Below are 14706 nucleotides of genomic sequence, written 5' to 3' on the forward strand. Positions count from 1 at the left end.
CAGTAGACTGCAGTTTAAACAAACTGCTAAAGCAGTTGTTTTTTTAAAACATGATGCTTAAAAGAATTAACATTCTCTGTAAAGAGTGGGTGGAGGAATTTCATGTTGGTGCTAGTTGATCTATCCCAAGAAATCAAAGCGAGAGTTTGCATCTCTGAACAACACTTGGCTGCTGTGCATTGTTGTCAATCAGGGGCAATATAAAATGGAAAATTACTCCCAAAATTACCCCTACGTTTGTCACAATAGTTATCATTGCCAATACTACTTAACATTTTCCAGTTTTTTTCCCTCTCTCAGCACTACCAACAAGCAAATTAGCTGGTCATCGATACAATGCCGTTTGCTGCAAACATTGCCTTCTGTACTTCTGACATTACAGTGGTGACCACAGCAATGATTACTGGATATATTGTCTTCGAAGCACTTTGGAATATAGATTGATAGAATCTTAGAAAATTTACAACACAGAAGGAGGCCATTCAGCCCATTTGATCTGTGTTAATTGAAGAGCTACCTTGGCTAATGCCATCTTCCAGCACTTTGTCCATGGCCCTGCAAGTTATGTCCAAACACTTAAATATGATGAGAGTTTCTGCCTGCTTCTATCACCCTTTCAGGCAGTGAGCTCCAGAACCCCACCACATGCTGGCTGATAAAAAACCCTCATTCCCTCTCCAATTCTCCTATCAATTACTTTAAATCTATGCCACTTGCTTTTTGACCCCTCTCCTAATGAATAGGTCCTTCCTATTACATGATCTAGGCCCCTTATAATCTTATATGTCTCAATTAACTCTTTCCACAGCCAACTCCAGCCTATCCTATTTTTCCTCAATTAAATTATTCCCATCCTGGCAACATCCTCATAAATCTCCTCGGCACTGTCTCCTGTAAGATCACATCTTTCCTGGAATGTGGTCACCAGAACTGTACACAACACTGAACCTGCAGCCAAACAAATGTTACATGTAGATATAGCGTAACATCCTTGCTCATGTATTCTATGCCATGGCTAATCTAGGAAAGCATCCCGTATGCCTTTAACCACCTTCTAGACCTGTCCTGCCACTTTTTAAGGATATGTGGACAAACACTTCAATCTTGAAGGTTATGTGAAAGGTACAATATAAATGTAAAAAAAAACTATATTTTTGTACTTATTTAGTCGTAATATGTGGAACCAGACAGGACAAATGTGGTAAAACAGGAGCCAAGTATACCTCTAGGGGTGCAAATTCATCCTCAGCACGTGCAATAAACATTCAATATAGTAGCAGCTGTGCATTATACTGCAAAGGTCAAAGTCATGTTTATTGCAATAAGCGCAAGTACAAATATGCACAAGTACACGTATGCACAGATGCAATGAAAAACTTACTTGCAGCAACATCACAGGTACATAGCATCAGATAAGCAGCATTCACAAGAAAAACATAAATGAAACATAAATTATACATAGTTTTTACAAGAAAGAACACAATTAGGACAAAAAAAAAGTCCATTTTAGTGCAAAATGATCAAAGTGGCCATCGTGTTTCTATACTGTAGTGATTAAGGTTGTGCTGGTTGTTCAAGAGCTGAATGGTTGAAGGGAAATAGCTGTTCTTGAACCTGGTGGTGTGGGACTTCAGGCTTCTGTACCACCTGCCCGGTGATAGCTGCGAGAAGATGGCATGGCCCGGATAATGATTATAGATGTTGCCTTCTTGAGGCAGCGCCTCATGGTGGTGAGAGATGTGCTCATGGAGTACTGGAATTTCCAATTTGGAATTTCATCAAACATAAGAAATAGGAGCAGATTTGAGCTCCCTCCAGTCTTACTTGCCATTCAATGATGTCACTTTTCAATGAACTCAATAACTGAACATCCACAGTTCTCTGGGTTAGAGAATTCTGAAGGTTCACCACCCTCTGAGTGAAGGCATTTCTCTTCATCACTGTCCTAAGTAGCCTACTCTTATTTTGAGACTATGACCCTTAGATCTAGACTCCTCAGATAATGGAAACATTCTCCTCGAAATATACTCTGTCGAGCGTTCTAAGAACTTTGGATGTTTTGAAAGGTCTTTTTTCATTCTTTTAAACTCTTAAAAGAATAGTTCCATTCATGCAGAGCACACCAGGCAATAACTCCTGTATCAGCTCTTAACTAGAGAGTCAAAGATATCCAGTGTAAAATGTGTCCTTACCTACTTTTGCTATGTCTGCTTCCATGAGGCACCAACTTGTTTGAGATGGGATCCATCATAATTTCCTGAACCACCATCACTTATCTGCCTCACAAACACCAGAAGGTTGAGGGTTGGATTTAACTTGAACATTGTCTGATGGATGTTGCCACTCTTGATGTAGCAAAACTTCAGTCAAGAGTGTGAGGGAATACTTTCCACTTGCCTAGATAATACAACTCCAGTGGCACACAAGAAACAGGACAAGGCAACCTGCTTGAATAATACCCAATCCACAACACTGAATATTCATTCCCTCCACTGCACCCTATACCAACAGTATGTACTATCTACAAAATGCTCTGCAATTTTTCATCTAGTCTATTCCAACAGTTCCTCTCAAACATACATCTACCACCAAGAAGAACAGAAGCATCAAGCGTATGGTTACGCTACAACTTACAAGTCCTCGCAAAGTCACACACCCATCCTAGCTTGGAAATGTCTTGCAGTTCCTTCATTATCACCAAATCTAATTCCTGATCTGCCTGCCCAGCAGGCCTTTGGACCTTCAACACACTGACTACAACAGTTCAAGAAGATAGCCCCCTACCACATTCTCAAGGACAACAAAGGATGTGTATTAAATATTGATATTATATTGTGGGAAAGGACTTCAAAAGGTCTGTATTAGGTAATTACCTTAGATTATTCTGTTTCCATCTTGCTTAATGTTCTCTTAGTATTGCCCTGCTGGTAAAACCTCATCTGTAAAACAGAGGCTATGGCTGCATTTCAAAGAGTAAGTAAAATTTTCTGTTTATATCCTCTGGGATCATTTAAAGTTTGGACTTCTTACTTAATGCAAGCGTAGCTCATTACTGCCAATGATTAGCGATGGAAGGCAGTGGAAGACACATCTGTCAATCTGCAACTGGAAGAATTGTTTATTTTTGTTGGAGTTTTTTTGCAGCATTGTTCTCTCACTCTTCCTGTCCCGATGCATTAATTCTATTTCTTTCTCCACAGGTGCTGCCTGACCTTCTGAGTATCCCCATCATTTTTTTCAGATTTCCACCATCTGCAGTATTTTGCTTTACAAAGCCAGTAGGGATATCTACATTGACTTTGAATTGAAATCAGCTTTAAAATTACCTTTTAAAAGATTAAAATATCTTATTGGCAGCAATATTAGCTCTTGATGGTTCAGTTGGTAGCATTATCATTTCTGAATGAGATGATATTGCAAGTCCCACTCCGGAGACTTGAGGGATGTTACTCCCCAGAGGATGTTCTGCACTGTGGGAGGTACTGGCTTTTGGTGATATGCTAAATTGAGCCAGTATGTTGTTAGGTATCATAAATTATCTTGTGTTACTTGAAGAAAAGCAGTGGAGTCCCAGCCAATATTTATAAATCAATATTCCTAGAGAGTAGATTATGTTTGGATAATCACATTGTTTGTGGGATCTTGCTGTGCACAAACCTGCTGCTGCATTTCCTGAATTATAACAAGCACTAAGCTGTAGAAGCATTTATTACCTGTAAAGCATTTTGGGACCTGTGGCTTTGAAAGGCACTGTTGGAATATCCAGCTATAGTGTGGCGGTTAGCGTAACACTATTACAGCGCCAGTGACCCATGTTCAATTCCCGCCACTGTCTGTAAGGAATTTCTATGTTCTCCCCGTGTCTGCGTGGGTTTCCTCCGGGTGCTCCGGTTTTCTCCCACATTCCAAAGACATACAGGTTAGGAGCTGTGGGCATGCTATGTTGGCACCGGAAGAGTGGCGACACTTGCGGGCTGCCCCCAGCACATTCTCAGTAATGCAAAAAGATGCATTTCACTGTGTGTTTCAATGTACATGTGACTAATAAATAACTATCTTATTTAGTAGGTGATATATACAGCATGCTTCTCACCTGCAGGAAATTAGCTCTTCATTCATTAGTGCCCAAGTATTAGAGATCGCCCTATGAGCCAACTAGATTGATTCATCCCTATCTCTAATAAGAACTTTGCACAAAGTATTTCCAAGTTCTACAGTGCCTACGTACATTTAGTCATTGCACAACATGGAAGTCGTGACTCTGTTATGAAGCAATGTTGCAGAGCCCCCTGCTGATGAAATGTGAAAGGGCTGAACAACTTCACAGCACCAGCAACCCAGGTTCAATTCTAACTTCTAGTGCTGTCTGCGTAGAGTTTGCTCCACATCCCAAAGAAGTGCTGGTGAATTAGCCAATATATATTGGTCACACTTATAAGAGTGTGGTAGAATCTGGGGGAAGTTGATGGGTATGTGGAGAGCGTAAAATGGGATCAGTGTAGGATTAATGTAAAAGGCTGCTTGATGATTAGGCTGTCATAAGTGGGCTGAAGGGCCTGTCTCCATGCGGTATGACTCTATAACTCTAACAGGGATCTACTTATTAAAATGCTTAGAAGGGGAAGAAAATTTATAATTCTCATTGATAAAATAAAGCTGAACAAAATGAACAGAAAATTAACTTCCCTGCCCAAAAATCTAAACTTTCCAAAGCACACAGACAGCTGTAATGAAGAGAAGGCACCACAGTACACGTACTGTAGGTGAAGAGTATGACTGGGTATTTAAACTGAGCATGTGGCATAGTGCGTATATGTTGGGCAGGATTGACTGGATTCAGCCAACCTGTCGGATTTGATGCCTCCAGTTCCCATCCACCCACAATTGCTTGAACTGTAAGCAAAGGGCTGAATGAGCTAATCCTGCTTCAGCTCATTCAGGAGGTGAGATGCAATGACGTCAGAGCATGAGATGCAGTGAGACTTCAGCTGTAAGTGGGCCTCAGGTGGCATCCTGCTGAAGCAGCTTTTGACTGGGGTGGAGCCTCCCTGCATGTCAACTGTAGGAAGTTTCTCCTTAATGGCATCTAAGTGTCTCTGATATTTAGAAACTATCAAAAAGTATTAAAATTGCTGTAAGTCATTATGAAAATCAGAATTGTATGGAAATAATTTTATAATTATATGGGGGATCTCTAATCCTGTGCCAGGTCTGACTAGTTCGGATCAAAGAGCTGACTTCCCCAGTACAGTGCTGAGGGCTCCCAGCACAATTAAGCTCTATGGCTGGACTCCATCCTGTCATGGAGCAACATGACGGACATGCCAACCTCCGTGACTCAGCCTGTCCTGGACCTACTCTCCTGTCCAGCTTGTCTGAGATGGGTTGGTGTAAGTCTAAAAATCACCTGTCTCTGAACAGCTGAGCACCAGTAATTCCCTTCAGAATTTCTGACCACAGCCAATATATACCTATTAGCCTAATATATACAAAGAGAAGAAGCTAGTGAAAGTGAAAAGTACTCCTTATACTGTCTATGTTAGTTTGTGTTACTTTGGAACCTCAGGATGTTCCAATACATTTTACAGCCAATGAGGTATTCCAATTTTGGAAAGACGGCGACTAATTGTAACACAGCCAGCTCCTGAATTCGAGTGATAAACTAGGATTTTGTATAAGCTGTTGATTGATGATTAAATATTGCCCTGTACACTGGCGAAATTTCTCCAGCTGTTCTTCACAATAATGTCATAGAATATTTTTACATCAACCCAAGAGAGTACTCGGGGCTGTAGTTGAATGTCTCTGAAGGATGATGCCTCCAACAGTGCAGCACTCCCCCAGTACTGCACTGAAAGCATCAGACTAAATTCTTTGCTCAGGTTTCTGTGGTGAGACAAATTAACAGCCTTTTGACTCAGAGGCAACAGTTGAAAATATCCGTTGCCACAGCTGACAATATCCTTTGAAATTATTTTTGCATGCAAAATCACTTTTTCTAACATGTTTTTACATTTTGCAGGGAAAACCACAGCAATTGAATTCAGGGTGTGCTCACCATTTCGACAAAGCAAAGAATTGCTGCAATGAATGCCAAGCAGGTGAACGTTTTTATCCCATTGTCTGTAACATGCATAGCTTTGCCACTGTAGATATTTGTTATGGTGTGGACATTTTTACATTTCTCTTATGCTCACAGTGAGAAAGGAATTTCCACAAGGAGTACGAGTTGAAAAATCCCTCAATTTTCCAACCCACTCACTCTGTAACTCCAGCAGCATAGAAACAGAAGGGCAAGGGGATGAAACTTTGTCCTCAACTGCTTGCATGAAACTCTCAAATGGTGAAGAACAAATGATGCTTGTGCATCCTGCTCTGTCTCCAAAGTTTAGTTCTATTAAAGTCAATGGAATTGAACTTCGGAAAGAGGTGTAACATCCAGTTGACAGTGTATGGTCAGGATTAGTTCTGGTTGCCACACATTAGGAAGGATGTGTTTGTGCTGGAGAGAGTGCTGAGAAGATGCACCGGGATGTTGCCTAGACTGGAGGACTTTGGTTATGGGGGGAGATTTGACAGGCTGGGCTTGTTTTTCCTGGAGCAAAGGTGGCCGAGGGGTGACTTGATAGAGATAAATAAAAATCATTAGAGGCATAGTTAGGGTAGATAGAATCTTTTTCCCACGGTAAGTGTATCAAAGATAAGAGGGCATAGGTTGTTGCCCTCTTGTTTCAAAGGGGATTTGAGGAGAAAGTTTTTTTACACCAAGAGTGGTTGATATCTGGAATTTGCTGTCAGAGGAAGTGGTGGAATCAGACATAATCGCTACATTTAAGAGACATTTAGACAGGCACTTAAGTAGGTAAGGTATAGAAAGATATAGACTGAATGAAGAGTAATGGGGTTAATGTAGCTAGGCAGAAGGCTCGGCATGGATGTGGTTGGTTGAAGGGCCCATTTCTGTGCTGTACAACTATGATTCTATGACTAACACCCAGTCTCATCGGTGAATCAGACAGCCTGGTTAATCACTGACATTGAACTTGGAAAGTACAGTTTTGGCTGCTTCTGGTATTGAATTACTGAGCTTCCCACCAAGAGTTAACCAATTTCCAACTACCTTCACAAGGTATGTCACCTTAAAGCTACCTCAACTTCATTGGACACCAGATAACTCCATCCTCATTATTAAGGAGGCCGTAAATGGTAATTGGTCTTTGATGTTTGACATGCATGTTTGTGCATGATGCCTGGCAATTACAAGGATTTAAGGAACTCTCTTCAAGTGATTCATCATGATTCCAGTGTTGTCCAAAAGTAAAGTTATTGCTCAGTCACCTAGTGCAGTGGTTTTCAACCTTTTTCATGCTGTGGCCCCCCAGAACATGTCCTTGTTAGATGGCGGACCCCCAAAGCCCACAAAATCAAACAATCGATAATTCATGCATACAACACTTAAATTACTGCACATAGGCCCTATTGAAATAGTGGCAATTTCAATCACCAATAATTACCAGCAGTGTCTTTCAGTGTTCAGTTCAATGTGAAGGTTGTGCCTGTTTTGCACTGCAGAGTTTGTCCAAACGTGGTGGTATGTGCGACAAACATACGCGTATGTCATCCTCAATATTCAGTCTTGATCTTTATTTGGTTTTCATGGCAGTAACTGCAGAAAATGCTATTTCGCACAAGTAAGTGGTTGCAAATGGTAACAGAACATTGACGGCTTTGCCGGACAGCAGTGGATACTCCTGGGAACATGCTATCCAGAACGACAACAGTGACATTCAGTTGAACTGCAAGTGCAAAGTCCTGTCAGATGACAATTCAGCCAATTCTTCTAGCTCACATCCAGTTAAATCAGTAAGCATGCAAACAAATGGATTTCGAATCCAATCAAACATGCTCGTGTCATCGTCACCGACATACTCAAGGAAATAATGTGACAGCTGTTGAATATGGTTCAAAACGGTGCTCTCAATGCCCTCTATCTTAGTCTCGTTCACTGTCAGAAAGTCAGCCAGCAATGGAAACATATCATAGATGCCTTGCTCGCATCTTCCCTTCCAGATACGGAGTCTTTTCTGGAAGGCATTGATTTTGTCATGCGTTTTCAGAACATTTGAGCCAGGTTTAAGATGTTCAAAATGTTGAAAATATCTGCAAGATAAGCTAATCTGGCAACCCACGTCTCATCTGTCAAGAACTGTGCCAATGATCTGTTATGCTCATTTAGAAAAATGAGCAGTTCATCTCGCAATTCATGTACACGCTGCACAACGCGGCCTCGTGACAGCCATCTGACTGTATGTAGGAACAAATGCTTATGCTCGGCTTCCATTTCACGGCATATGTTTTCAAACAAACGACGATTGAGCGGCCTGGCTTTGATAAAGTTAACGATTTTAATGCATGTGGAATACACATCCGCAAGATTTTCATCCATATCCTTTGCAGCCAAAGCCTCACGGTGAATCATGAAGTGGGTTTCTGCTACGTGTGGAGCTACTTCTTTCACTCGTGCGACTAGACCCGACTTCTGTCCCGTCATTGCAGCAGCACCATCCGTGCATACTCCAATACACTGTGTCCATGCCAATGCGATTGTACAAAATAAGTGTCAAGCACATGGAAAAGTTCTTCACCGGTTGTACGCCCTGGGAGCGCCTTGCAAAACAAAAAGTCTTCCAAAGCCTCTCCTTCCTAGCAATATCGAACATAAACCAACAACTGCGCAGCACTGGCAACGTCAGTACTTTCATCGAGCTGAATCGCAAATCTGACTTGCTGAAGACATGCTATCAGCTGGCTCTGTATATCTTCCGCCATATCGCCAATTCTTCTGCTTACTGTGTTATCAGACAGTGGAGTGGCTTTCAGTTTTTGACTGGATTCTTTTCCAAGTACAACTTCGCACCTATCTACAGCTGCAGGCAGTATAAGCTCTTCTCCAATTGTGTGAGGCTTTCTGAAACGTGCTATTCGTAATGCTACCAAATATGATGCGCGAAGAGCCTTCTCATTTACAGTGGCACAGGCTGTCATTTTGCTTTTCTGCTTGAGGTACAGCTCCTTTTGCCGCTCAAAATATTCCTTTGGCTTACTGGCAATATCTGGATGCACTGTTGTTAAATGGTGCTTCAATTTCGCTGGTTTCATTGCATCGTTGGATAGTGTTTGCAAACACATGACACAGAGAGGTTGGTCCGCATTTGTCCCCACTGCAATGAAGCCATATGAAATGTATTCTGGATCGTACTCGCATCGTTTTCTTTTTCGGTCACCCTTATCCCCTTCGTCATCAGAATCTTCCCGTTTCTGGTCAGCTTTTCTCTTCAGGAATTTCTCCATACTCAGCAATACACGCTGGACAGTTTAATTACTATTACTGATAAACAAAATTATCAAAACTAATCTAAAATTTACACGCTTGCGCACTTTTCGTTTAACAGTGACGTCACTGTGGCGTGAATGCATGGTACGTAAGCAATATTATTAAGGCACACCAACAACGTCACTCAGTCTCGCTAACAGTACAGTGCACAACAGAATAGTAGTGATTAGTGAACTCTACTGATGACTCTGATTACACAAATCAAATATTAAACGGCAGCTTACGAGAAGGGAACACCGTCTAAGTCTCTAAGATTGTCGCCTATAACAGATAGAATAGATAGGGCCAATTTTCTGAATAGTAGAAAACTGGAGCAAGCAAGTAAGCTACGTCTTTGTAACAGGTCGCTTTTCCATTTTTTTCTTGGCTTGCTGGGGGTCTGCGGACCACAGGTTGAAAACCTCTGACCTAGTGGACATTAAGTTTTACAGATGTATAATGGAGTCATTCTGCAAACCCAAATTGACAAAGATTGTCTTCTGGAGCTGTTGGACTTCCAGTGACCTGGTGAGTTCTTTTGAAGATGTCTCCAATTATTTAATGAATACCTAGCTTTTCCTTCTACTAAAATCCAAAGCTATTCCCATTGGTGTTAAGTCAAGTCACATGATGGTCATACACAGTAATGAAATGAGAGTCCTCCTGACCATGTCTGACTTTGAAGTAATGGATATTCTTGAATCATTACAAAGGAAAATGAGATTTCCTGCCTCATGCCAGGCAGTCATTGTGCTTATTGACTGATCCATTCTTCCAGCCAACCTTTGAGGTTCTTATCCGATTTTGTATCTCAAGATCTTAAGAAGTGATTAACTTCCTTGGAAGACTTGACACAAAGCTGCAAGTCATCGGTGATTGGTGGCAGTCTCTTGATTCAAGGGCGGTCTCTATCACAGACGACCCAGGAGTCTGAATGTGGAACCACAACCCTGCCCACCAATGGTGCAGACATTGCTTCACAGGTCAGCTACCTACCAGCAGGGGATTCTTTTCCCTGACTTCCTAGTTTTGAGGGCAGAGAGTTTCTCTTTGAAGTGGGCCACTGCCTGATGGAAAATATGGTGCCATTGGGACTGGTTTGATGGCTCATTCCTCCCAGCTTGAGATGCTGCCATCTGTTTTCTTGAAGTACATCTTCAGCCTGGTATTAGCATTTTCTGTGCTGGGAACAAAGGCTCTACTAGGAATGGTAAAAATCTGGCAAACTAGGGACATGCAATCCTGACATCAGTGGACAATGCCCAACCAAGCAGTGTTGGTGCATGGAAATCATTACCCCATTGCTGCGAACATTAGCTTCAGAGATGATGCCAATTAGTAAGCAATTTACCCACTTGATGAGTAGGACATTCTGGAGGCGTCATTGGTCATACCTCCCAGATTCTTGATATGTTGTCATGAGGTCACCCAAGTTTTGTGTCCATAAAGAAACGTAGGGATGATGATTGAATTACAGAGTTGGATCCTGGTGCACTTCCAGAGGTAAGAATGGGACATTTTTCATAGGAAGTGTTTGTGTACCAGATCCTGCACTAAATCTCAATCCTTTCTACCACTTCAAGAGAAGTGGCTGCCAAGATAACAAAAGTTCTGAAGTGTCAACATGGTCTTTCCCTTAATGGTGATTTGTAGTAGGTCATTATCACATGCAAGCCCTGAGGGTCTAATAGAGCATCTTTGTTTTCTCACGGCTGGGCTATAGTAAGCTTGTACAAAAGATCCAGTGTGAACTGGAGGTCTTCTCAGTGTGGGTGAAGATGGCACAGTCATTGTCATGTTAAAGATTAGTAATAGATGTCTTGGAGACTCCAGTCCTTGTGCAGATGGAATGCAAATTAAAGGGACATCCATCCAATCTATATTGATGCCAATTCCAGCAAGGAGGCTGCCTTTAATAAAGGGAAGAACAATTGCTAAGAAGATGGAGAACAGAATTGGGGCAACAACACAATTTTACCTAATTCCAGTTTGAATGATAAATAGGTCATTTGATAATGCAGAAGTCCTACAACTTTAAAACATTTTGGAGGGCAACTAAATCTGGCCAACACCTTCCAAATGCCTTCACGATTGATGAAGGCCTCCATCGAATCAATGAAGTCCAATCACATGCTCAAATGGGGAATTTGAAACATAGCCTAACATAAGAATCCCTCCCAAGTGCGATGTTAAACAGTACATCTCAAGATACATCTGTGGATTGACCTGTAGGTTACCAGAGTGATGCTCACACGAAAAGCTGGGCATGTTTTCTTGGGAAAGGCAATGGATTTCACATAGCATCACTCTGGTAACCTACAGGTTTATGGCTCTCAAACACAACAAAAGATTTAGGAACGGCTTTAGGGACATGTTTTAGGAACAGCTTCTTGCCTTCCGCCATCAGATTTCTGAACAGTCCATGAACACTACCTCGTTATTCCTCTTTCGCACTATTTAATAATTTTTGCATCTTACAGTAATTTTTATGTCTTGCACTGTACTGCTGCCACAAAACAACAAATTCCACGACATATGTCAGTGATAATAAACCAGGTTCTGATAGGTAGCATAGGTCTCCCAAAGGGCTTCTTTGTTGGTGGAAAAGGGAGGGGGTACAAGGGTTGAAATGAGTGTGTTGTGGGATTATAAAAACTTGAATCCAGTTCACAATAAACACATCTACTCTTCTGACCAATTCATGTGCCTCTGTAGAACCAGAAGTTTTTATGAGAACATGAACGGGGATTCATGTCTTTTCAAAGCTAGATTCAAAAGGAACATGCCTGGGTAGCATGCCAATTGGTGCATACAGACTTGTAGTCTGGTGCCTGAACTGCAGTCTCAGCTGGCAGTCAAGGCGAGTATCATCTTCAAATCTAGTGCCTCTGGTTCATTTTGAACTGCAGCATGGATGGACTGAGACTTCAATCATATCTGCTGCCTGACCATTCACTATTTAGGACTGAATGGAAAAGGAATCCTTGGATTTGGAAGACTGAGAAACCAATGCATTCCTTCATGTGAATCCTGACTTCAAAAAAGCTTCTGTCTTGAAAACCCTGGAAACTTGTAGGCAGATTATGAGTAAAACATAGATTAAAGCATTCCCTTGCATAAAGTTCCATCAGCCTGACTCACCATCTTATCATGATGACTTCAATGTGCATTTGTTTCTCACTAAAGGCGACTGCCCCTTCATCCCACCCAGAATTTAGAGGAACTAAAGAGCTTATTCAATGAGCACCAGCATCTGCTTCATGTCACATTCGCAGAGTTCCACTTAGTCTCTCATCTCTTCTGGCACCTAGTAATATTTTCCTGTGACTTATTCTTACACTGGATCCAATTGCAACTGTCAGACTGCACTGTAAGTGGTAAGTTGGAACAAGAGACTCCTACAACTGAGTTGGAACAAGATATTGTACTGAGATGTCCTTTGTAACAGCTATGCCTTAGGAAGGAGCTGGGGGAATTACCTTCCACGCTTTTTGGTGAGTTGCATCATTGAATAAACTTAGATTTCCCAAGAAAACATTCCTGCCATTAGTAATGGTAAAGTCATTCAGTAACACAATTGAAGTTTCCTGGTGTTGTAGGTTTAATGGGCCTCCCCAGGAAAGTCTGGGCAATGTTTCTGCACTTTGCACGTCCCCTTGTATAAGGGTAATGAACTGGATTGTGACCCCTGCAGAGAACAAAGGGGAGAAATTCATCTTGGTCACCAGCATTGTAAACACGCATAAGTATTACATTGAAACCGATCAAACTGTATGTTGAGGAGGCAGTTGCAATAATATTTGTACAAGTCTAGCAGAAGTGGCCAAAAATAAATTTCAAGCCTTAAACCTTTGGACCCTTAGGTTCATCCACACCATCCAGAACTCTTCCACTGAGTGGGCACTTTTGTTCTTCCAATTCCTAAAGTACTACATTTTCTGCTCGTTGACCGTGGCATTAATTTAAAGTGCTCCTCTCATCAGGTTAATCTGTCCATTTGCCACGATCTTTGTGTGCCCAGTCTGATGGCAACTTCCTCCTTTCAGACATTTCAAGACTGACACAGTTCTGACCTCTAGCTCTGCCCCAGTTTCAGATGCCCCTTTTATCGTGTCCTTTGTTTCCGATCCATCAGCCACTTTTCTGTCTATGGTGTAAGAGGAAATATAGCAGCGTAACAAATTCAAATAATATTAAGGCAATAGGTGGCTTTGCTCTCCAGCTGCAACAGTGGCTAAAAGTCCAAACACTTAAATGAACAACTGGAACAAAGAATTGACTGGATAATGATATTGTTTTATTTTCTGTGCACTTTACATTAGCCGTCATAATGGGAGCCTCAGCTGTGGGCTGAATCATTAAAGTAATGTGCATTCCACACAAAATGAGTATCGAGTTTTGTTCGGATGAGTGGCACCATCAACTCTGGGAAGCAATCAGGTTTAATGGGTTATTGTCTTGATTGTTTCTGTAGTGCATGATGCATTGTAGGTATTGACTGTTGGGGCTTCAGCACAGGCAAGACTGACCTCCAATCATTATAATGTACTCTTTTTTTTTATATACTTATGGCATACATTAATACACTGACCTTAGAACTGACCCTATCTGTTTTCCCCTTTCCCAAAGTGTGTCAGTGTCAGATAAGTTGTACAGATGTTAACACTGGATACTCTGTTTTAGGCTTCCATCTCTCAGCTCCATGTACCACGGAGAAACCTGTTGAATGCAGACCTTGCGGAGAAGGCGAGTACCTGGACCACAATAATTCTCAGACAGAATGCTTGAAACAGGTCGAGTGTGATGAAAGTTAGTATCTACTTGTAGACTGATCCAAAACCAAGCTATTGCTAACATAATAAAGTGAACAGTTGGAAAATAATTAATGACCTGGATTAATAATTTGGAGGAATGAATTCAAACCCATCATGGGAGCTGGGGGATTTAAATTCATATTATTGAATAAACAGGAGTACAAGATTAATAGTATCAGTGACCGTGAAACTACGGCCCAAGAAATTGTCATTAAAGCCCATTAGATCCAATAATATCCCTTAGGAAGGAAATCTGTTTCTCTAACCTGGTCTGGCCTCTATTTATACAGCACGGTAACAGGCCCTTCCAGCCCAACGAGCCCGCACCGCCCAATGACACCCATGTTAACCTACTAACCCATACATCTTTGGAATGTGGGAGGAAACCGGAGCACCCGGAGGAAACCCATGCAGTCGCGGGGAGAACGTACAAACTCCTTACAGACAGCGGAGGCAATTGAACCCCAATCGCTGGCACTGTAATAGCATTACACTAACCACTACGCTACCGTGCCACCC

General features: G+C 41.7%; 1 protein-coding gene across 2 annotated transcripts in view; it reads left to right on the forward strand.

Moving 5' to 3' along the window:
* The window catches only part of LOC127570239 (uncharacterized), a 63278-nt gene that overhangs the window by 17187 nt on the left and 31385 nt on the right, over nt 1–14706 (forward strand). For both annotated transcript variants that reach the window (XM_052015561.1, XM_052015560.1), the window contains exons 2-3: nt 6023–6101; nt 14057–14182. In XM_052015561.1, coding sequence (XP_051871521.1) covers nt 14182 — 1 coding nt within the window. In that variant the 5' untranslated portion in view covers nt 6023–6101; nt 14057–14181. The remainder of the gene's footprint in view (nt 1–6022; nt 6102–14056; nt 14183–14706) is intronic.

The sequence above is a fragment of the Pristis pectinata genome, chromosome 5 (assembly GCF_009764475.1).
Source record: "Pristis pectinata isolate sPriPec2 chromosome 5, sPriPec2.1.pri, whole genome shotgun sequence".
In the NCBI taxonomy this organism is placed as follows: Eukaryota; Metazoa; Chordata; class Chondrichthyes; order Rhinopristiformes; family Pristidae; genus Pristis; species Pristis pectinata.